Genomic DNA, 24,193 nt, shown 5'->3' on the forward strand with positions numbered 1-24,193 from the left:
AACCGTCGAGTGACTCACAAACCACACAAATACTTATGCACTGCAGGGGTGCGTATGTGTTGCGAAACCACTTTCTCGGAGGCAAACGCACACACACACACACACACACACACACACACACACACACACACACACACAGCGTGCTGCTTACAGTCTATGATTGTTTGGCAGTCGGCCACTCAAGTAGCGGCATGTATGCTCGCTCGCTAGTTCTTATTAATACGCTTAGTGTGAATTGGTTTTTTAATGATTGTAAGTGTGTACGATTTTCAGATGTTAATACACGTGAGGAGAGCCAGATGGACCGGCCAACAACCCTATCGGTGAAATAAAGAGAGGTGACGGGGAAGGTGTTGTAGCTGCTGAGGACAATGTATGAGTCCCCCCTTGTCACCATATGCTCACACACACACACACACACACACACACACACACACACACACACACACACACACACTCTCTCTCACACTGTACGTGATGGTAGAATATTAGGGTTTTACATGGTACATTAGAGGCGGGCTTTCACTTAGGCATAGTGATTCTGCTATTAGTGTTTGTGTGTTCATCTGCCGTCTCTATGATCTCCCCATTTTCACAGAGTGATGTGTGATATTTCCTGATGGTGGAACCAGATAAACTAGGTCAGGGGAGAGGGTATGCACAGGTGCCTGGCTGTAATTCATTAAAAGATAACCGATCACGGAGATATGTCGATGTAACCTTTGGAATCCAGGTGAATTGCACTCGGTGAGTTCTTGTAGTCCACGATGTGAGGCCAAGTCCTCATGTCGGACAATTATCAAAACCTGCTCCATGTGGTCTAGAGAGACTGGTTCTGCTGATTAATTTTTTGCAATTACAAGTGTCTCCTTAGTATTCTCTGTTATTATCTTCAGTTCTTCAATTAGACTCGCTGTAATGTTGTTGTAGCTTATTCAAGTTAAATTAGCCACTGAAGATTGTTCCCATTGAAGCCTGGGTACCAGTTTGCTGCAGCATGCCTTGTGACTTGATTGAAAAGTCATCCAATCCTGAATGCCCTCCCAGTGTCCACCTCTGTATGAGCTGGGACCAGTCCAACAGACCAGCCAGAGGACAAGCTGATACAAGCCCCAATCCCCCTGTGACCAATCAGAACGCCCACACTTCCTCCGAGGGCTGGGCCAACTGTGGCCCTGAGCCAATAGATAAGCTCAGCCGTGCTGTAATGCTCTGTCCGTCCTGTGGCATGCTGAAGCATTGAGTCCTGACTGCAATGTTGCTACAGCACATGTTGGAAGAGGGAGGGAGGGGGGGAGGGAAGGATGGATGGATAGAGGGGAAAGAGAGGAAACGAGGGATCAAGGGAGGGAGGGATAGGGAGGGGTGCATCGCTTCCTGAAGGGACTCAAGGACATGAAGAGCTTTTGGGAAAGTGACTGTAGCATGCAAAGAGAAAAGCTTGCATTGTGAAGGCACTATAACCTCTGACGGTATGTTTTTTTGCCCACTCGCCAAACCTAGAAAGAGCAGGATTTATTTGTGGCACTTAAAAGTGCCTCAGCAATGCAGGTAATAAACATGACAGAGCAAGGTGATGTACCTCCACAGCACAGCTGTCGGGCATCTTTAATATTCCCCCCCCCCCCCATTTAAAAACAAATGTAGTTTATCTATTTAGTTGATGTATTGGAATAAGTAATATAATTTGTTTTTGTGTTTGATGGTACTTTAACATCCGTGATGGCACTTCGGTTTGTGTTTTTTATGAAACACTGAGAAGCGTCCTGAATATTTCTTATCTGTGTGAGCGCACATAAAACATCAGCATAGACCTTGCAGTATAGTAAATATGATTTCACATGATGCAGAACTCAAGAAAACATGTCGCTGAGTATGTTTTTAACTAGCTGGTCACCCAGTGTGATTGATTATTATTATATACGTTTTAGTATGTTCCAGTTTTGTACTTCATAGAGCCGGGCTTTATATCAATATAATATGGATAATATATACAGACATAAGTATTGATGTCACCCTCTATTTTAATTAGGGATGTCTAGTCCAACCCAAGTCCTTTTACTATTATTTAATGGTATAGGTTATTTTTAAAATATTTTAGATCAGGCGAATGAAGGATCAGAAATGGATGGGGCTTCGTGTGGTAAGTTGACAAGATAATTATGAGGAATGCCTGGCTGATTGGGTTTTTTAGTAGCCCCGATGCACTCGGAGGGACACACTGAAGCCGACGCTCAACCGAAGCTCAGCTGTTGAATAATGCACACCATGTTTCCTTGGTAACCCCGTGCGGACACTGAAGTCAGTGGCTCCCATGTAAACGCAGTACGACAGGTCAGGGAGGATAAGTGTGTGTGTGTGTGTGTGTGTGTGTGTGTGTGTGTGTGTGTGTGTGTGTGTGTGTGTGTGTGTGTGTGTGTGTGTGTGTGTGTGTGTGTGTGTGTGTGTGTGTGTGTGTGTGTGTGTGTGTGTGGATCCTTGTGTCCGAACATGCAAAGAGTATTGAAGAAAAACGACAGTGGTCGAGGCACTTTATAGCGTTACGTTATTGGGTGTAGGCAGAATAGTAGATAACATGCAAAATTGTTGGGTGAAAACTTCCATTGCACTATCTATAGAATCCTGGATCTGTGTGGAATACATGGTAGTTTCTACGGAGCCTTATCTGTGTAATCTATAGTACATTCAAGCTCCATCATTATCAAGTTGGCTGTGAGACGTGTTCTGCTCTGGGGCGTTTGGCCTGTTGTCTCTGTGCTTAGGGGAGGCAGAAGCTGATACAAGGCCCTTTTTGATCCCTATTATTTCTCTGCAAACAATAGATTTTAATTACCAAACCGCTCCGTCAGCCACAGCTTCTTCCTCTGAAAATACAGACTCATCAGCTGCAATATGGAAACTTATTTGTGTCACTTTGGATCCGTTCTGCCAATTACTGTGGAAGAGAATCTGATTTTTCTGGTGTGTTAAAGGGGCGATAGTGGTACTGTTTGTGAAGGGACCCTCGCAGGGTTACAACATACAGAAATGATTGTTTCAGGGGGAGGGGGAGTGTAATGTGTTTCTGGGGAGGCAGGCTGGCCGGGGAGTGAGGGCTGATTTAAAGCGCTAGATTTGCAGTGAGACCGTAGATCACGGGAAGCCTCTCAGATCGTCTGCCCGTGCGGTGACAGCGTGGCGCGCTGCTGAGTCGCCGTCGATCGAAGGACCTTCAGCGCGGCTGAATTCTCCACCGCTCTGCAAAAAGCCCGAGTCGATCCCTCTGTTCTATTTACTGCTTTGTACCTCGGTGTCGAGTCTGTCCACGCACGTGCAGTTAATTTCACCGGGCAGGAGTACGTCTGGTTTTCTTTCATACAAACCGAAAGGAACTTTATAATCACAAAACTTCCAGTATCTCTCTCACAGTTAATGAGTCATTGTCGGCCAGAAATGAAACATTGGCTTCACAGATAGCAAGTCATTTAGATGCTGAGTGGGTGAGCTTGTGGCTAAAAACCTGAAAACGATGCAAATGGCATAGTGGCTCAACATAAAGACTGCTAATGACCTAGAAAGTTAGAAAACATGTACACATTGTAGTTTAAGTGGAAATAGGGGCAAGAAAGTTTTTGCTTAAAGCCAACCATTGATTAAAAAACAAAAAGCCTTCAAAAATGTATCTGCATCTTAGAAAAGCACAGGTGGCGCATGCGTTACCTTTAGGTTTCAAAAAGGATGTTTAGAGGCCTTGGTTTGGGTTTTCACCACCAACAGTTACAGGGGCCATAAAATCCCCAATTTGCTTTTAGTACCGCATATTAATGAGTTCAGTTTCTCACTTTGGATGAGCACAAACACGTCGCAACCATCAATAAACAAAACATAATTGCATACATTAAGGCAGAGGTGTAGATATTGTCATGTAGGTTTTGTTTTCATGAATTCAATTTCTATAGTAGTAGAAAATGAGTTCCAGATGGTTTCCTTTGCTCTGTTAGCAGCTCGGTTTGAGGCGCGATGGCTGTTATGACAGCAGAGAGAGGCGTCAGTGAGTGAGGACGCTCCGGTGACAACATACCCTCGTCTGTCTGTCTGTCTTTTTGGCTGATATCTCATTTGAGCTTCAACTTTCATTTCCTCTGCCTCGGCTTGTGTACTCTGTCTGACGTCAAGTCAAGCGTTCAAAGTGCGATTATCGAATCCTGTCTTTGTGGTTTTGTCATCTTTCAATTTTGTAATTTGCACATTTAAATTGTGTTCACACAGTCGTGTCACTCTTATGTCAACTACTTGTGAGTCATTTTCATACAGCAGGTTGATTCCACTTCAGTTTTATTAATATTTTTTCAACTGTCCCCAGATTTGCACTACCAAAAGACTAAAGATGAATGCATATGACGTTATGACCCAGGCCTGTGTGAAAAGTGATGCTCAGTAATTACGTGGTTGTTTTATAGGTAATAATGCTATTCAGCGATACTGTGTGCATGATTTAGCCGTCTCTTTATTCTAATATTATCTGCATGTCCTCGCTTCATCTTTTATGTCGGCTTTTTGCTTTTTTGGGGTAAAAGGACGTATATTATGACTGTTAAAGGCCGGTGCTGAAATGAGAATGAGGCTTTTTCAAGGTGCTGAGGAGAATAAAGTGCAAAGGAAGAGCGGCACGGGAGAATAATTGGGTCATCTGGAACCAATGGGACATTAACGCGCCATTTGGCTTCTCTGACTGTCTTGCTGCCCCCTTCTTCATAAATTGCTATGAATCAGGACGCTCATAATACCAGGTAATTTAAGCCTGATTAAATCTCAGCCCCCCCCCCCCACACACACATACTTCCCCAAATGGACAGACAACTGTACCTGAGATGTTTGGAAATGCACCTGGTGTCTGCTAAACAACCTTCAAGGCACAGGCGAATAGCCAGAGTGATAACCAAAACATCATAGAAATGCACCTCTTGCCTGTCTTCTGCCTTTTCCCGGTTTATGCAAATAGTTAATAAAAGCATGCTCACTCAGGGGCCTCAGGTACAGGCAGGCAGAGGAAGGTCACATTGTAGGGGAAATTATTCTCTTCACGGCATGGTAATGAAAGCCTTTTTTTTTTCTTTTTTTTTTATTGAGCGGAGCCAGCTAGGTTCTTGTCCTCAGCTCTCTGCTGCACTGCTGGCCCGGACGCTATCTGTGTCTGTTTACTCCGGCCAGAGTAGCTGTGAGGCGGCCATGACAAGGTGAACTGGTAGCTAATTGCTTCTAGGGCTGGACTGATGGTCAGGATGAACTTTTATGGATCTGAAAAATCAACCAGTTATATTTGTTTTGGGGATTATAGGCTTCCTAAATTATTTGTCTTGTCAAATATCTGCTGCGTTATTTAGAGACAGCGGTGGAATTGAGACTTAAGTTTCCCCTTTTCATGTGGAAGTTGTGCCTTTATCATCAAAAACAAGCAATATTTAAGCCAACATTCTCATTCAAAACAGCGTCTTCTACGATCAGTTTCATGTTTCTAACCCTCCCGGCTGCCTCTGACTTGAGGACTGTGTGCCGTCCAAACCTTTCACACATGATGAAGAGTGACTCCCTGCCCAGAGAGGGAAGAGGACGGTTGCATTTGTGAATGATTTGTTGGGAACAGGGTTCACTATTTCAAAGGACCTGAAAGTATTGATCTCGTCCCCGATGAGCTGTCACCTCATGTATCGTCTGAGGTCGTCTCAGCTCCAAAGGCTGTTCCAATAAGGAATATATAGCCAAACCTCATGGAACATTGTGACCAGCTAAGGTTCTTGAAGGCAGCGTGGATAAAATAGATCAGTATGTTTGACCATATAACCACTGATCACTTTCGGTTTTATAAAGCGTTTCACTTTCCCAAGGCAGGTGGCACCTTTTGGCATCTAATTTCCGATGCAGAATCTCTTTTGTTGAGCTCGAAGCCTCAGTTAATGGACGGCGGTATGCCAAACACGTCTCCTACATCAGAGTAACCATATGTTTGTGCACGGCCATTAATCTCGGGCTGGATGTTGTTGACTGTTCCCGTTTTGCCCCGTCCAACCCAAGTTATTGTCCCCCGACTCTCACTTCCTGTTGCAATAACGGCCGCTGACCACCACACAGATGGCTGTCAGCCAGGCGAGGGCAGCAGAAGGGACCTGTCGACCCCTACACTTCCACACATCGCACACACACACACACACACTTCCGCCGTCTTGCATACAATGACAAACGCCAACACACAGAGCCGAGAGTGTCGGAGAGCGTCCCGGTCAAAGACAAATTGCAGCCCGAGACAACAGGCCCCGGTGTGGCTCTCCTGAGGGACCCTTGAGATCTCTCACAGGGTGACCCAGTTCCATCACGTCTCTCCTCTACCATTCCCCTTTTCTCAGCTGCACGTCCTCCAGCATTCACACGGACCGTCGCGTTGGTTTTAAAGTTCACATGCAATAAGCTAGCGGCGTCCTTCTCTCAGCAGATAACCTGCATTGTCTAAATGTTAACACCCAGGTCAAGTTGGCATCTTCTGCTCAGTAAAAGGTCTGCAGCCTGAGCTGACTAGACTCACTCTCTCCCACTTTACAACCAACCTCAAGGGCCGGCACAACACTTTCTCTCACACCACCCTCGGGCCACTGCTAACATCGCTTACCGAAGAGATAAAAACAACAACCAGGATTTATTTATTGGTTCTGAATTCACTCTCTTATTTTTTTCTGCCTTTACAGCAAATAGTTTAACTGCAATGCAGCAGTGCCAGTATGGGGCATTAATATTAATGGCCGCCTATTTTGCCCAGCGTGGCAGGGAGCCTGTCAATCTAGCCTTCTATTGGAGAGGCTCCCTACACCAGCAAACACCTGCCCAGCACTCCAGTGCCTGCTTCTGACACTAGGAGGCGCCGGTCTGCCCGTATGGTGTTGCAGGCTTATTGGCCGGTTGTTCGACATATAGGAGATATTTCCAGCCAATCCTGAACTTACAAATGTTATACATTGCACCAATAGAAGGAAGAAAATTGGCACAAAAAGAACAAAGGCTTCATGTGGGACGATTGCCCTTGATTCAGATAAAAACTGTTGTAGTAAAAAAAAAAAGAAAGTCTTACTTGAAATAAAGCTAAAAGAGTGATGTTTAACCACTGGGATTTTGTTTTATGTTCCAGCTTCAGGCGAGAATGTGATGTGGCAAGGTCTTTCCTTGAATAATTTGCTTGTTTAAGTCTCAACTCGTGCCCAGTGGGAGCCCCACGGATGAAATTACTCAGAAGTCCCCCCCCGAGATGGTGAATCTACAGTATGCAAGCAAATAATTCTTCGTAACAAAGGCGACACATTATGAATGTGAGATTAGGCAGAGAGTGGGTGCGGTTGCTACCTCATTTAAGCGGCGCTTCTCTGCATTAAGTGGTTGAAGATGGCTGCAAGCAATGCAGGTGTGTGTGTGCGTAAGCCTCTGTGCAGTGAGAGGTAGAGGTAGAGGGAGGGAGAGAGAGAGAGAGCGAGCCTGGGATCAGTGTGCTGCGCTGTTCATCACTGCAGCAGTACAGCAGCTCCGGATCTCTGTCCGTACAGAGGTGCTGACTGCCTGCCCCCCCCCTCTCTCGGCCCCTCTTCCTCTGCTTCCCTCAAGAGGGTGTGCTGATGATGCTCTCTTTCATTACTCCACAAGGAGGGTAGACAAGATGTAGGTTTAGCAAAAAAACCCGCAGGGAACCAGCCATCCTGATTACCTTCAGCTTTAAAGCCTGCCAGCATTTCTTTCTTTTCTCCTTCTTAATAGTAAACGGCGTTTTCATTGATTTGCACGGGCTGTGGCCTTCTTGCTCCGTGCTCGAGCCCATTTCCTCCCTTTAACTCGCTGTATGTAAACACTCCGGTGCTCGCATAGGGGGCCGTTCAGCCATATCAAAGTGCCTCCTTTTGTCGCAGTTCAAAGATATGCCCTGCGTGATTATTCAGGGTTAATCAAGGTTGGAAGTGTTCCCTCCAGCGTTTTGCGGCTTTAATGCTCATTGAAGGTACATTGTGTACCTTACTACAGACAAGACACAAGAACAATTCAGGGATATGGCTTTTAAGTGCCGCCTTGTTTTATATTCCATAGCATTTGCAATAGTTGAAGAGCTGTGTGTTGGCAGCCTTTGTTTCCCCATCACATATCCCCCGATTGATGAACTGGTCATACACTAGATTACGGCTGCGTCTCATTTCATTTTTCTCATGTGCCATATGCCTGGATGTTTGCCCAGGGGCTAAAGCAGGAAGAGGAGCAAGAGAGGTAGAGGTTGGGGGGTGAATAGATAACAGTTGAAACACTAAACTAACGCTAGAAGGAAGAAGAGTGCTCACTTTCCCTTATTTATTTCTAATAACAACATTATTACAGTTTAAGTCTAATCTCATGGAGGTTTTATTTTTTTGTTTATTTTCCAAATGTGTCACTGCTGCCTTTTTGTGATCTAATGAGAAATGGAAACGCGTGTGGCTTCCTATTACTAGTAAAACAGACGTCTCTTTTTTTTCAATGACAAGAAGGAAGTGACAGTCGGCGTCCCTCTCTCCACACTGTGACTCCCTCTCAGTCCTCCTCTTGCTCGCTTCTCTTTGCACACATCCTCTAAATGACCTTCAGTGGCTCAGCACTGACGGGCTCTCTCCACCACACCGGGCTACTTCTGTTAAAGCAGCGCCGCTCAAACGATGGATTTTCCCCCATTCCCACCCTGTCTGTTTGTTCCCCGGGAGGAGACCCGAGTGAATGCAGCTAAATCTTGTGTAATTACCGGTTTGCCTCCCGATGATAGGCTTGCGTTTGCGTATATCATCAAGGGAAAAGTGGCTTCCCTTCTTTAACTGAAGAGATGATAGCGGGACAGATACTCTAACATAACACACAGCGCTGTTGTAGCACTCAAAGCTTGATGTAAATAACACTCTGCTTGGGAAAGCAACTCCTCCCTAAGTTGATTTAGTATTCTTGTCCCTATGTGTGAAAATGGGATATGCTCTGCTGTAAAGAAAAAGTGTAGGAATACGCTGTGTATCAGCAGTACAGACGCTGCGATGTGTTTGCTTACAGCAGCTTGTGTCTGACCCCCAGCTACGATACAGTCACAGATCGATTTGTTTTAGCGGTTTACATTATAACATTTCGACTATACTTTATGTATCTTCTTGGGGGGTTTTTCGGCATGCTTCCCAGCTCAGTCCATTCAAACACTCCCTTTTTTTCCTCCATGTGTCCTCTGTGCAGTGCCATGCGTGTGCTGCTGTCTAAACTGCCGAGGCCTTGGATCGTAGACGAGAAGAAGGACGACGGCTACACCGCTCTGCACCTGGCCGCCCTCAACAACCACGTCGAGGTGGCCGAGCTCTTGGTGCACCAGGTAACGACACACAAGCACACGCATGCATATAAATAACAGATTTTTTTTTTAACGCATGCTTAACACTGACAACAAATGCAGTTATTCATCCTCCATGAGAGGCCCCGTTCGTTTACAATAATGAGCCCAAAGCACAGCTGCATCAGCTCAGCCTGAACTTCTGGCTCTCCCCGCCTACAGACCATTAAGAGCAGCTTCCACTGCACTCCCTGCAGCCAGCAAGCTGTAGACCAGTTGAAGCTGCTATAAGTGCCTTTTTTTTTTATTGAATCCATACGGTTCACAGAGCCTCCAGGGGTATTCTTTAGTGCTGTTGGGCCCTCACATCCTCCTCCTCTTGCAATCATAGGTTCGTGCTCTTTTTCCCTTCTGAGATTGCAGGTTTAACTCTCTCAGGATTACCACACACAGGACTTCACAGCAAAAGTCACCTGACCAAGCGGGAAACTGGGTTAATTTGGATATGGTGCAAGGCAGCGATGTTGCTGCAACATTCCAACGCATGAACGCTCGCTGCGCAAGTTATACCTTTCAGCGGGGACGCCCCCCCCCCCCCCCCCCCCCGCCCCCCCAAGTCTCTGCAATGGGCTGGTTTGCAGTGATGGCTCAGCTTTCTATTCAGTTATTGCACCACACTACAAGGTGCACTGCAGATTCCCTGCCAGCCAGCCAGCAAGCCAGCCAGTCTTATTACTTGGGGATTTCACACACCGCCTGATCACAATGCTTATCTTCCCTCCACATCTCCTCAGCTGAGGTGTTCGCAATTGGAAATGACAATCACATGCAGGGTTATTGTAGGATGCGTTTTTTCCAGCCCCCTAGGTGACACTTTGTTGGTCGGCAGGGTTGAAGGAAAGAAGGAAGGTTCTGCCGTGGCACAGAAAGCCAGAATGGTTGTTACAATCTTTCATGTGCTGAACGATTATTTTACTTTTTAACTGAATTCCTTTTTTTTTTTTGGGGTCCTGTTCGTCACATGTATCACTTGTCTGTCATATTCACATGCACATATGTGTGATTCATTATGGTTGGTTGTTAATGTGTGCACAAATGCCCACATGTTTATTGTGTGTTGTGCTTTCCCCCCCCTTCAAGGGCAGTGCCAACTTAGACATCCAGAACGTCAACCAGCAGACGGCGTTACACCTGGCAGTGGAGCGTCAACACACCCAGATAGTCCGGGTTAGTGGAACGTCTTCTTTTTCTTATGCTTCTATCTTGTTTTTTTTCTCCTCATTTCCAACACAAACTGAAGATTTTGTTTCAGTTTCTCATTGTGGACTAAACACAGAAGGGAGTAGAACAACCCCGGTGCAGCGTCATATTTTATTTACACGGGTGGATGTCCTGCCGTTGGATGTGGTCCTGCCTCAGATTGATGCTGTGTAGGGATAATGTTCTCTGAGGCGGTGTCTTGGTTAGTCATCTGGCATAGTATTGGATTGAGATTGCCACGTTGCCATCTTGTGGACTCGAGAAAAAATGCACTCCATAATTGGGGAGCACAACATTGAGGCACTGAGCAGAGACCTTAAAGATCACCACTGAGGCATTTGCATTGTAGCATCAAATTAAAGTTGTTTCTGTCTGACTGTTTGTTGACGTGTTGTTGTTGTTGACAGCTGCTGGTGCGGGCGGAGGCCAAGCTAGACGTGCAGGACAAGGACGGGGACACGCCGCTCCACGAGGCACTGCGTCACCACACACTGTCCCAACTGCGACAACTCCAAGATATGCAGGACGTCAGCAAAGTGGAGCCCTGGGAACCCTCCAAGAACACAGTGCGTATACATCAATTATTAACGTCACTGTTCCTCCTAGATCACAGTAATTTGCTTGGGTCAAGGTTCCTCAAGGTGTCATAAGGCATCGCGGCATTAAAGTGAAATGAAACGTTGTCTAACAGCCAAGAGATGCCGTTATCAACAAGAAAACAACAAACTGAAAACGCTTGAGGCCAATTGTATCAGGAATTGTGGCACCTCATTATCCAATAGGCGGGTGTGATTCATTTAAACATTCCCAAATGTATTTGCCCACAAAAGGCACACACAAGAATGCAGCGTGTCATGAGAATTTAAGATTACCTGCCATGGCTTTACTGCCACTCTTTAAAAGGCTTCGTTCAAAGTTTAGAGTCTTGTTACGTTTATATTCTTTACCTGTTTTTTCTCCGGTTGAGGGTCTGGTTATTACCCAGCATAAATTGTGAAAAACACTAGGAAACACCCTGGACAAGTCACCAGTGTATAGCAGAGCTGAGGCACATACAAACATGTTCACACCTAGGGACACCTCAGCCCTGTGTGTGTGAGACAGAATAATGCAGCTTTTGCAACTTGCAGGAGATTTTGTTATGAATCTGAAAATGAAGATCAGTATTTATGGGATTGAGAGGGAAACGAGTTATTACCAATAGCTGCTTTGGTTCTAGTATTCCTATAATAACGCACATGATCTGATGAATAAACACATGACACCCATGTTTTCATAGTAAAGCTTAATAGTGTCAGATCTGTGTTTAAATTTAGGTTTGGAGCAGGGTCGTAATTCTGGTTAGCAAACACTAATCAGAGTCATTAAACACATTAGAGTCTCCAATTCATATGAGCTGTGTGTCTTTGGGCTGTTAAAAGATACCAGAGTGTGCAGAGAGAACCTGTATAACACTGACAGGACAGACAGCAGCCCGACGGAGCAGCCAACCAGCTCTCTGCAGCCTCTGGACCAGCCTGAATGAGTTAGTCCCTCCGTAGAGGCCGTGTCAGACCTGAACCCTCTTCATGTTAACGCCACATCACTAATCCCTACAGGGACGAGTTTAAGGCTACGGGGCCTAGTTGCAGCTACAGACTTACCTGTCACCTTCTGTCTCCCGCCCACTTCCTTCTCTTCCTTCTCTCGGCCTGCTCTCTTGTATCCTGCTTCCTGCCCTTCCTGGTTCCCTGCGGAAGAGACAGACAGCAGGCCTAATTGAGATATGTGCAGTTGGGTCACTCTCCCATAGCCCCCCCCCCCCCCCCCCCCCCTTTGAGATGAGAATTGAATTAGCCGGCCCGGTGGCTCCATCAGCAGAGATGTAAAATTTACTGGTTGAAGACAATCAGACATGGAAGGCCCAAATTGAGAGAGCGAGAGAGAGGCTTTGAGTTGGGCTCGACTGAGCTGGAGGAGCGAGAGAGAGACGGGACAGTTAATGGGATTTTGGCTTGGGACGAGGGGGGTCCTGATGCCTGACGGCCATCTTAAGGCATGTCTTTGATTGGCTAATTAGCGATGATCTGATGGTACTGAATAATATCAAAATCAGGACTCCCTACTCTCTTTGCTCTTTACTCTCGTGCAGATGTGTGAGGAGGAGAAGAGACGCCTGGTCCCACTGGGTTGAACTTGAAAACAATCTTTTATGTCCAAAGTGCCTGATGTACTTCTGATGTATCTGTTTTTGTGTGTCTGTCTGGCTCCCTGCAGTTAATCATGGGCTTGGGCACCCAGGGGGCAGAGAAGAAGAGTGCGGCATCCATTGCCTGCTTCCTGGCAGCTAACGGCGCGGACCTGACCATTCGTAACAAGAAGGGCCAGTCCCCTCTAGACCTGTGTCCAGACCCCAGCCTCTGCAAGGCTCTGGCCAAGTGCCACAAAGAGAAAAGCAGGTAAACATCCCTTGAAGGGATAGTTTGACATTTTAGGAAATACACCTATTTGCTTTCTTTCCAGGAGTCGGATGGGAAGATCAATACCACTCTCATGTCCCTCCGTTAAATATGAAGACGGTTGGCTTAGCTAAGTGTAAAAACTGGGAACAACTAGCTTCACTTGTTGTAAGTTGCTTTGGACAAGTAGTTGTTTGTACAAGAACTGAGGTGAGAAATCCTTAATTTGTGGTTTTAAGACGGTTTAACTTTTAGTTTTTATGGATTAACGAAGCTTTCATCAGACTGTGTGTGGTCATATCAAAACAGACAAGCAGACCTAGATGTTGATTTAGTCTGTTTTCACTTTTATGTGGCCAAATAAAACTTAACTGTTAAATCAAACAGACTTTGCAATTAAAACAAGAAGAAACCTTTGTTACACACAGAGATAAAAAACATAAATTTAATATATTTATTCACCTACGCTGACTTAGAAAAAGGAACCATCTCAGGAAAATCATCAGCAACCTTATTGATTTCCCTTTTTTGCTAAAAATCTTTAATTTGTGTCTTTTATTACTTTTTTTAATACCTCTGTCTTTGTCTCCCCCTATTTTTTTCTGTTTTCTTCCACCCTCACGTCCGCTCTCTCACGCTGTGGTTTTATTCTCAATGTTGCAGCGGTCAGGTGGGCACCCGCAGCCCGTCTGTGAACAGCAACATCGAGACCCTGGATGAGTGTATGGTGTGTTCGGACTTGAAGAGAGACACTCTGTTTGGGCCCTGCGGACACATCGCCACCTGCTCCCTCTGCTCGCCTCGCGTCAAGAAGTGTCTCATCTGCAAGGATCAGGTCCAGTCGAGAACTAAGGTATCAGAAGCAGTGCCACTGTCCGTCCTACCCAGAAATAGAAACACGACGAAGAGCGGATGCTTTTATTTTGTGTGTGGTGTTGTTTCATTTGTCCCTCCGCAGATCGAAGAGTGCGTAGTCTGCTCTGACAAAAAAGCAGCCGTATTGTTCCAGCCCTGTGGCCACATGTGCGCTTGTGAGAGTAAGTCACACCTCTGCATCTTTCTGACCAGCTGCTGAATATCAAAATAAAAACACACACGCTGTGTATAGAGAGGACTTTGTATTCTGACCGATATGTGTGTTGTTGTCACCAGACTGTGCCAGCCTCATGAAGAAGTGCGTACAGTGTCGGGCTGTAGTTGAACGCCGTACCCCCTTTGTTCTTTGCTGTGGTGGGAAAGGTATGGAGGATGAGGCCGCTGATGATGATGATGATGATGATGATGATGATGATGATGATGATGATGATGATGATGATGATGACCTTAGTGAGTGAATCTTCCACACGTTCCCTTTTAATTCCCCTTTATTTTCCTTCTTTCTTTTCTCGTTTCCACTTCTTTTTTATATCTGCTTTAGCCTGTTTTATATGTTGCTTTGTTGCTGCCTTGCTTATGCATTTTATTTTATTTTGTTTGCATCATTGATACATTGTTGTTGTTGTTGTATTTTTTCATCCTAGTAGACATGTAGAAATGTACAAATTAAGTCAGGTGTTTGAATCAGTTAATCTTACTTTCCACGACTAGATCTGGCATGTTTGAATCATTGCAATCATTTTGTTCGTGTCATCTGTTCTAGCTTCTATTTAGATTCTGGCTGAAATGGACAGTGGCTTCACAGGTGCTTGGCTGCCTTGTCTGAAAATTGGCCCCAACTAGATCTTCCAAAGAGACCGGATTTTGTGTGTCAGATCATAATGTTTTTATCAGTAGAATCTCAGAAGCCATTTCTAAATTGAGTTTTGCTGACCCGCGCTGAGTAATACAATAATGTCCTAATATACAGACAGCCCGATGTCCTCGTTTCATGTTTCTGTGCCCTCTTAAAGTTTGCCGAACTTATTTGCTAAACTACCCGTAGTATTAATGCGATACATGAATGTGAAAAATTACTCTTTTGGAATGATGAAAAAAACGTAAAAGAAATCTTTCAGTTGTACACAAGTGCTGAATGTCATCAGTTTTACCCCAAATTGTCCATGAATAGTGATTCAACATAGTGTGTAAATAGATTTATTTTTGGTTGCATTCACAATCCATCTTCTTGTCTCCAAGTTGAACACAGTTTTTTTTTTATTGCCCATGACCTTCTTTTAGTGGTGCATCTCACCAGTGGTTACTCCTGTCGTGTTTTGTTTGAGTTAAAAGGGAAACTGTTGTAAGTTCACTAACTTCATGTTTACCCCCGTGTTCATTATTTTACATTTTCTTCCACGCGTCGGCTTGTTGGCAGGCAAATATTTCTTGCAGTCGTTACCAGACGTGCAAAAAAAAATGAATGCAGACCCAAACACTTCATACACTCATGCAAGGGGCAGCATTGATTGTTTATCTCCTCTCTCCCTTCATCCCAGTAACACTCGACTGTCGATGTCTGTTACAAAAGCAAATCCAATGCACGCAATTCATCCGTCACTTTGATTATTTTCACTCCCTACTTCTCTGATATGTACTTCTAACTGTGAGTAAAAGCATTCGACTCATGCTTCACATTGGCTGACGGCAACAAAAAGAAAAGAGAAAAGAATCACTTTGCCGCTATGCATTTTAACTATATATTCTACATAGAAGAGGCTCTATTTCCCTTTCTTTCCAGCTTGCTGGCTTTTTTCCTTCAAATTCTGTCTCTGAACCTCCCTTAGAGGCTGTAGTGAGTAGTTTTGGTCCCCAGGCCAGCTGTTGAGCTGGTCAAGGACTGCTCCCACTATAACAATGTGACTGGTTATTCCCAGCAGGGAGCTCTAACACTATGGCAGGGGGATCGCAGGATCTTCTCCAGCCCAACAATCTGGCACTAAGTTGGTGTAAGTATACCTCTATGATCCCCTCCCTTATCAGCCCCTTTTCTCAAAGAGCTCCCCCCAGTGCTGCCCTGGCCCCTCTCCCCTCCCCTTAAACCCCCTCCCTTTCTTTTTCAGTGACACACACACACACACACACACCCTAAACAGTATATGCCGTTAAAGTATATTTGTGATGCAAAGGCTGAGAATCACATTGGCGCTCACGGTCTCTGGCAGATGTTTGCCAGTCTGGAAGGGAGTCCACAGCAGGGCCTCAGTCCAGCTATTTTGTTGAGTGCTCAGATGATATATTTCAGGTAGTTTCAAACTGGTATATCATTACACTCCTTCATCCTGTGGCTCCTACGATGCCTGTAGTGTTGTATAATGCTCTGTCCTGTGTTAGTTTATTTTTCAGATAATTACAAAGTGTGCATTTCTGAATTCAAGTCATTTAAAAATGAATGCAATGCCAACACAGACTTGCTAGAGCCCGATATATTAAAATTCAGAGTGCATATGTTTGTGATCCATGCTTGTTTGTAAAACACATGTTTTGAATAGAACCTGGCTCCCGGCTTGTTTCAGAAGGGCAACGTCGGTGTGGCTGCATTTCAGTTTTATTGGCAATATAGTTTATCATTACGAGGAGCTGAGGTTTGGTTTGGCTGCTGGCGCAACCCTCTTTTGATTTGTTTAGTCTCTCTGCTGGTAACTGAATTCCCTTTTTCCCTCGACATGTCCGTGCGCTGTTGCGTCCAAACAGCCAGCGGAAACATCCCCGGTTTGCAGAGAGACAAGGACAACACCAACGTCAACGCTGATGTACAGAAGCTCCAGCAACAGCTGCAGGACATCAAGGAACAGGTGAGTCCAGACTGTCTGTAGTGTAGAGCAGAGGAAGGCAGGGCGTGGTACTCTCACTTTGAGTATTATTTTTAGTATTGGTGTGTTTTCTAAATGTATTTATCTATTCTTTAGACCAAAAAAAGCTGAAAATAGTCCAAAATGTCCATCAAATATTCCAAGTTAATGTCTTCAATTTCCTTTTTTTTTCATATTCAACTTACAATCATAAGCTCGAGCCATCAAATCCACAGCGTGTTTCCTGATGCGTTCTTTAAATGATTAAATCATTAACAGACCACACTCAGAGGTAAATTGATGACGCGCGGTGGTGACCTGAAGGTTAGAGAACAAAGCTTGTGACCGGAAGTCATGGGTTCGATCAACCCGGACCGACGGGACATGTATGGGTGGGCAAAGTGATAAGCAGCGCTTGCCCCTCTCTCATTACCACCACTGAGGCGCCCTTGAGCAAGGCCCTTAACCCCAACTGCTCCAGTGGAGCCGCTCGGTGTCCAGCAGATCAGACGGAGGCTGTACTGGACAGCCGCCATGTGTAAATGTGATCAGGGCGTTTCTGAAAAAGAGAGCATTGCTTTCAGTGAAACTCCCCTCTGAATAACTGACGGTGAAAAGAAACATCTGCTTTAGAAGCAGCCATGTTAAAAAGTACCAATGCCTTGCAGGGACATTCAAGGCACGACCATTTCTGCTAAATGATGTTTTACCGTAATGTGGCTAAGCTGGGCACACCCCTGTTTTTTTTTTTAATAAAGACACAAACCAGGTGTGGCTCGTGAACTACCAAGGCAGAATAAAACCAAACGGGGTGATGTTTCATGTTGTGTGTTCAAACGGATATGTGCAGCATAAGAGTTTTTTGAAAGTTGAAATGACTTTATCACAACAAAGCATGCACTGTGATTGCAGACTATGTGTCCGGTGTGTCTGGACCGGCTGAAGAACATGATCTTCATGTGCGGCCACGGCACCTGCCAGCTGTGTGGGGACCGAATGAGCGAGTGCCCCATCTGCCGCAAGGCCATCGAGCGCCGCATCCTCCTTTACTAGACGACCCCCCCTCCTCCCCTCTCACTACCACAGACTCTTTCTCCTCTCTTAAGGCCCTCACCGAACGCGCCCGCAAAGCCACAATCGCACCAGCTGCTGCTGCCCGCTGCTGCCGCTGTTCACCATCCCCCACAGCACCCGAGTCAGCCAGCCGAGGGCGTCCTCTCACGTCTTATTCGACACGACAAATGCTCTCTTAATGGTTTGTGTTCAGATGGAATTTCTGTTACAAAACAAAGGAAAAAAAATGTGAATTGACTTTTCTATCAGTTTTGCTGTTCTGTCGTGTGTTCTAAGAACTACTTGCATCACACGCGTCGCCTTTTTCTCTCATTTTTCTCTCTGCCTTTCTTCCCCCGCCATCATCTTCTCACTCTCCTCTCTGTGTGATTCTCTGTTTTTAACTTGATATGTGAAAGTTCCTTTCTCTCCGAATGAGTCCACGGTGGCTCCTTTTAGCCTCGTGGTCCCGGACATGAACTTTTAGGGGCTCACTTCTGGATTTCACCCCAGAACGGCTCCCCGCTAATTCAGAGCTGTAGAGGAGGTGATGAAGAGGTCGGGCCCCGGTCCCTTACGATGTAAAGTTCTCGCACATCTGTCGCAGTCAATGCCGGCTGCAGTCGAGTTTTATTGTATTTGTAAATCTTTATGCACGTGTATTGGTATCGGAAGCTCCAGATGTGGATTTTAAGTACTTAATTTTTCGCGACAGAATGGCAAGTTTGTGACACATTACTGTTTTGCACCACTTAAAAAGGTTCCGTGAGTGTTTTCAGCTTCATGTCGGTGTTCAGTTCGGCTGTTGTGACACTCTCGTGTGCCGACTGAAGACCGGATGTTTGGCAGTTTTGCACTAGAAACGCCGAGTCAGGGTAAAAGCTCTTTTCTGCAGTGACTTTGGAGGTCCACTTCAGCTCGTTGATAAAACGCAGATGGAGTTGTAGTAACTGCCAGGGAGCACACGCGCACACCGCACCCGTGTTTTTGTTGACCATGCTGTATAACCATGCTGTACCAGGAACGTTTACCCTTTTTTGGCTGCAAATTCCACGGCCGCCGTGTAGCGACTCGAGAAGAACCCTCACACTCATCCAGCTTCTGTCCAGTGATCAGCCTCTGTTGTACCTGTTCGTTGTGCACACAAACCTACATGATGCAAACACTTCTGTCACAAGAGTATCTTGTCACAACTTGATGTTAAACTGTTGAGACTTGGTGGTATTGTCTGACAAAAAAAAAAAAAAAAAGTACAATTCAATGAGCAGTGCTAATTTACCATTGACAACGCTGTGCCATTTGCTTCCAAAAATCTACTTGTTAAATAACTTGTATGGGGATAAGGTGCTCTTTATCTTGTATTACTTTTTTTATTTAAGTGTATTTCCTTTTTTCTTCTTCTCAAAATCGACATTTATTTGAGCTAGAGAGTACAATCTATTAGAACACTAAGATGAAAATGTAGAATAAATTATTTTGTATTGCTGCCCAAAAAAATAGGATTTATAGGTAACACTGCCTTCCTAATATGTAGCCTCAAATTCTCTCTTAACATCCTGCTTTGATATTAATGTCGAGATCCGTCTGTGATGTTTTTCGTTGGCAATAGCTTTCTAGCAGTCATCAGTAGAAGCATTTTTCTTTCTCTGAAATAGATCTCTGTAAGCCGAACGTGTTCATTTGTGAAACGGAAGAAGGAAGAAAAAAAAAAGACATTTTTGTCGTCAAAGGTGTCGAGTATGTTTTCATCAGTGTTTTATTTGGGAGGAAAGCTAATGATTTTATAAAGACAGAACTGCCTTACCTGTTTTAAAAGGCAGTGGCCCATGTGGAGACTCAGCGAGGAGGCTAGCTTGCTCCGCTATGTGGGAATTTGCATCCGCATAAGAGCATTTTTTGTTTTTCCTTACTTCTTTCGACTGAAAGCAACTTTTTTGAGTACAGTTTTGATTCTTTTCATTGATCATGATAACACTTAAAGCTAGAAGCACTAATACGCTTTACGGTAGTGTTGTCTTGTTATGGTTGTTATGAAAAAGCCTATTTTGTACTTTTATTTTCAATACCTGTAACTGTCCTGTTGGAAAATGTATCAGTAGTATTTTCTTTGGCATGAATGTTTGACATATGCAGTACGACATGTATCATGGAAACCGTTCAGTCTGTATTGCTAATAAGTGCTTTTAAAAACAACCATATAGCTGAAATAAAGTTCTACATGAACCACGGGACACTAGAGGTGCTGCTTGTTTATCTAACTTCTGCCGCATTGTTCGTCGTTTTTTTTGTTGTTTTTGTTTCTCCGGTTGAGCTCGGATGTAGTCGGCCTCCCTCTTCTGAGCGCAACATTAGCATTTTGTTGCTTTTCTCCCGCTGTGCAGCGTCTGCCTCACAGAGGAGACAGGGAGGCAGAGATGGGAGGTGTGAGCTAATTGAAAATGCTAACACCTCATAATGACTCAGCACCAGTGTGTCATATAGGTCAGCTATGCTAATCAGAGAGAGAGAGAGAGAGAAAAGAGCAGTGAAACACTCCGGAGAGATGAGAGAGACCCGAATAGAGTGATGCGTCTTCTCCAGTGAGCGGATGACATGTCACAAGGCGTCTCCTCCGAGCACTACGAAATTATGACCAAAGGCCATTTATGTTCTAGCTCATTGACTAGTCCATTCATAACCTGGACATCTCTGGGCTGAGCTCGCACGCAGCAGCAGCAGCAGCAGCAGCAGTATGCAGCCGGTCATAACAAAGACATTCATCACGCTGTCACCCTCTCACTCCGTCAATGCTCGCTGACTGCAGGGGAGGCCCTGACACCTTTTTATACCCTCTCAGATCTCCGGGACTTGGCTCGAGGCCCAGACAGTTGGTTGTCATTTCTGTGGCGCTTTGTCATTTTACACTCAAGTACCTGTCTTCAAAGCGATGGACCCTCATATGAGGTTACCTGTTACGGCGTTAGACAGCGACGTGAATGGCAGCTGCTGTCGTTTCCTGCATGGAGAATAAAACCGTGTGTGGCCACATGTATGTGGACACTCCTGTTCGCTTGAGCTTGTCGTCTTCTGCAGCTGTTTAGCTTCACACAGTGAAGAGGTTTGATTTTTAGATAACCACATTTTACCAATGTTTAGTAGGACAATATTCTTTCTTTAATTATGTTTGTTGTACTCATCAAGATGGCTCTGTTTTTGTGAAGATACTACTTAATGCTTTGCACATTGCCTGTAGTTTTAGTAGTTAATATCATGACCTATTGATGTCACTAAATAGTGAAAATAAGCACCTCACAATTTTCCCAAACCCAAGGTGACCTCTTCAAATGACTTGTTTTTGTTGAAGAAACAAGTCAAAGAAATCCCATTTACAACAGAGAAAAGCAAAAAGTCCTGCAAGAGCTACATATTAAGGCCCAGAGTCTTGCACGTCTATATACTTTTGGCCGTCCGCTGTATGACAGATCATTAGAATAGTCTACAACCTGACTAGAGACTAAAAAGAGACATTCAGGGGTGAACGTCAGGACCAGGCAGATGTCTGTGACTCTGTCCGGCCCTGCCGACTGACTTTCAGGGTGCTGGAGACGCCGCTATCTCTCCCCAGGCCACGGCCTGATCCTGGGGAGGATCCCTGACCGCCACGCCTGCCGGTTTCAGCTGCAGTGTTTGCTGACTGGACTGCAGGGGTTGTTGCTCCCACACCAGGGGGGTCAGCTAATCCACCGGCTGCCCTGCGGAGTGTGAGTGATGGTGGCTCGGCACTGCGGGCTTCACTGAGCAGCCGATAGAGACGAATTGGACCCCCGGAGAGAAGAGCGGGCAGCCGTGATCAAGAAAATGACTGTGACCGTGCTTTAAGTCTCTGCTGTGATCGCTGAGAAGGGTCAGTGACATCCATCTGCCGGTGGAGTCAGCACGCCGCGGGGGAGGAAAGTCGGCGTGCCCCCTCGGGCGGCGGTTCTGAAGTTCTGACCCGACAGAAAATGAATACATTCACTCCACATTTACTGTGAAACGAAGCTCTGACGACAGGGTGGGGGGGTCTGACATGCAGGTTTCAGAGCACATCACAAGGTGGCAGTACATCCAACGACTAAACCCTGTAGCTTCTCTCTCTCCTGTCATACATGCATTTATATTTGTGGTGCAGAGGACGATTCAGCAAAATGTACAATAAGTCACGCTGGACGCGTTCTATCTTGGTGTGAACAGCGAGTTGTAAGCCGCGTCACTCATCCAGAGGTTATTGTCTGGTTGTTTCAGAGCAGGAGGCTCCCTTTCAAACAGAGCTGTTGATCCTCACCTCGGCTGGCAGCAGCAAATACAGCAGCTTAGATTTACTAATCGCATCTCGACTCAGAACTTGAACTTAACATGTTGTGGTGCCAGGTGTGCTCTGTTCCTGCTAGACACAGTTACCTAACAGCTAAAACTAAAGCCCAGAAACGAGAAGCGAATATTGTTCGGCATCAATCTGTGAAAACTAAAAGTTTGCTTAATAAACAGCATTTAGTTTTTCTGATTTCACCGTATTGATTCATGAGGTCTCAGTGGAGGACTGGCTTTAAACTGACAGAAAAAAAGGGGCAAAGTTATTACATTTAATCATTACCATCTGCAAAACATCGTCTTATTACACATTATTTTTCACACTATAAATTCTCAATGTCAGTTTCTTTTTTTTTTTAAAAACCTTCAGAAATCAATTCCTCCCTGGATTCAGTCGGACCACACAGATAAATAAAAAGGGGAGAAATACTTCTTTCCATCTCTTTTTGGCCACTTGGGCTTTGCTTCCATGTTGGAAGGAATTGATCGCTGGCTGTCTGAAGGTCCTCTCGTTCTCCCTCATGTCATCCAGTTCAGAAGTCTGGTTGGATTTATTGTCTCAGTTTATGGTCGGCCTGAGCAAAGTGCAATCTGGCTGCCTGGGCTCTTTGAGAAGGGAAGGGCCTGAAGATTTGTTTGCGTCACATTTTGGGACCAATTTTGGGACTTTTAATTGGGGACATTGGTTAAACTGAGGACATAAACTGTTTTAGTTTTACCTGCTGGTTCATTTATAGTTAGAATATAGTTTAGCATACGTCAGACGTGGTTCCAGTTATCGCAAACAAATTAGCTTAAGTCTCTGAATGTCCCTAAATGTGATATAATCCCACATGTGTTTGTGTGTCTGTAGTTTGGATTGGTGTACCTGAAGGCAGCAGCCCCACCTCCACAGTAAAGCCATAAACTCCTACAGATCCCTCCTCAACAACATATAGGCCCCTGACATGCTGATTGCTTTATTGATATTGATCAGGGCAAAGTGTCAAACCACTCGTCCATCCCTCTCTCAGTGGTGGGTTGTTATTTATGCATGCGGAGGGAGAAGGTTAACACAAACAACACTCCGTAAAGTCCTGCATATGTTGGTAGAACACATCCCAAAGTAAAACAAGAAAGAAGTCATTTGTAACTTTTATTTTGTATGTCATCTACTTTTTTTGTGATTTAATAAAAAACTAAATTTGTGTAAATAAAATATATTTGTTTTACATTTTGTATTATACAAACATAAATGAAATGGCTATGAGAACAATTTCAAGTTTTGCAGATCCAGTATTCCTTACTTACGCAATACAAATAATTTCCAGTTTGGCGTTTAAGGACAAATTGCATCAATTGTAAACACTTTGCCGGGTGTCATCACAGTTAATTTACCTTCTCTTTAAGAGGCCCCACAGCTTTGATTCTGAGTTGATTTAATTATCTTCATTTCATGATTTTTGACAACGTAAAACTTGGCTTTCAACATCCCCAAACCAGATACTCTGTGGCTTTTGACCTATTGCCTGTCGCCGCAGTCAGTGCTGTCCTTATCATCCCCGCACGATTGGAGGCTGGAGCCTGCGAGCCACATTTACAGTGCAAATGTTATCGTTCCAATGACACTTTAAACAGTCTTTATCAATATATAGTCATTCAAGGTTTATGAGCTTTGATAAAATGCCACTAGCCACGCAGGGCCATTACAACGTGTGGCTACGAGGCGCATATGTAGATTGTAATTATTAATTTCTGTGGATTATCTGAAACTTTTAATGCTCAACAGGTAAAATAAACAAGTCTGCGTGTCAAGAGGACGAAGTGGACTAAGTGCAAAAGATATTGATTTTCTCCTCAGGAAGAGCAACGTAAGGGCAAACTACAGTGTGAGTTTGGCAGAACCTTATCATCCTATTATCTTTAAAACAGTGGGTTATCATAATTGCTTACTTAATAATTCTATAAAACTGTGGAGGTGCAACCTTTGCCTGGGCAGTAAACTGTAGAGTGCTTTTTGATGCCGAGATTGAAAAGATTCCCGACGGGGTTAGAAGTGCTGCAAGCTATTCGTTTTATAAGGTAGATTACAA

The 24,193-nt window shown here is 44.8% G+C and overlaps 1 protein-coding gene across 5 annotated transcripts in view; it reads left to right on the top strand.

The window, feature by feature from the left end:
* The window catches only part of mib1 (MIB E3 ubiquitin protein ligase 1), a 49,580-nt gene extending 29,557 nt beyond the window's left edge, over positions 1-20,023 (top strand). Inside the window, exons 13-22 of one of the 5 annotated variants that reach the window (XM_079173168.1) lie at positions 9,244-9,376; positions 10,475-10,561; positions 11,002-11,160; positions 12,851-13,032; positions 13,696-13,885; positions 13,991-14,069; positions 14,185-14,358; positions 15,825-15,896; positions 16,642-16,742; positions 17,652-20,023. In XM_079173168.1, coding sequence (XP_079029294.1) covers positions 9,244-9,376; positions 10,475-10,561; positions 11,002-11,160; positions 12,851-13,032; positions 13,696-13,885; positions 13,991-14,069; positions 14,185-14,358; positions 15,825-15,896; positions 16,642-16,742; positions 17,652-17,792 — 1,318 coding nt within the window. In that variant the 3' untranslated portion in view covers positions 17,793-20,023. The remainder of the gene's footprint in view (positions 1-9,243; positions 9,377-10,474; positions 10,562-11,001; positions 11,161-12,850; positions 13,033-13,695; positions 13,886-13,990; positions 14,070-14,184; positions 14,359-15,824; positions 15,897-16,641; positions 16,743-17,651) is intronic. The other 4 variants (XM_079173169.1, XM_079173170.1, XM_079173171.1 and 1 more) reach the window with 4 other exon arrangements.
* Positions 20,024-24,193: the final 4,170 nt, after the last annotated feature.

This window comes from Pholis gunnellus, assembly GCF_910591455.1.
Source record: "Pholis gunnellus genome assembly, chromosome: 14".
Taxonomy (NCBI): domain Eukaryota; kingdom Metazoa; phylum Chordata; class Actinopteri; order Perciformes; family Pholidae; genus Pholis; species Pholis gunnellus.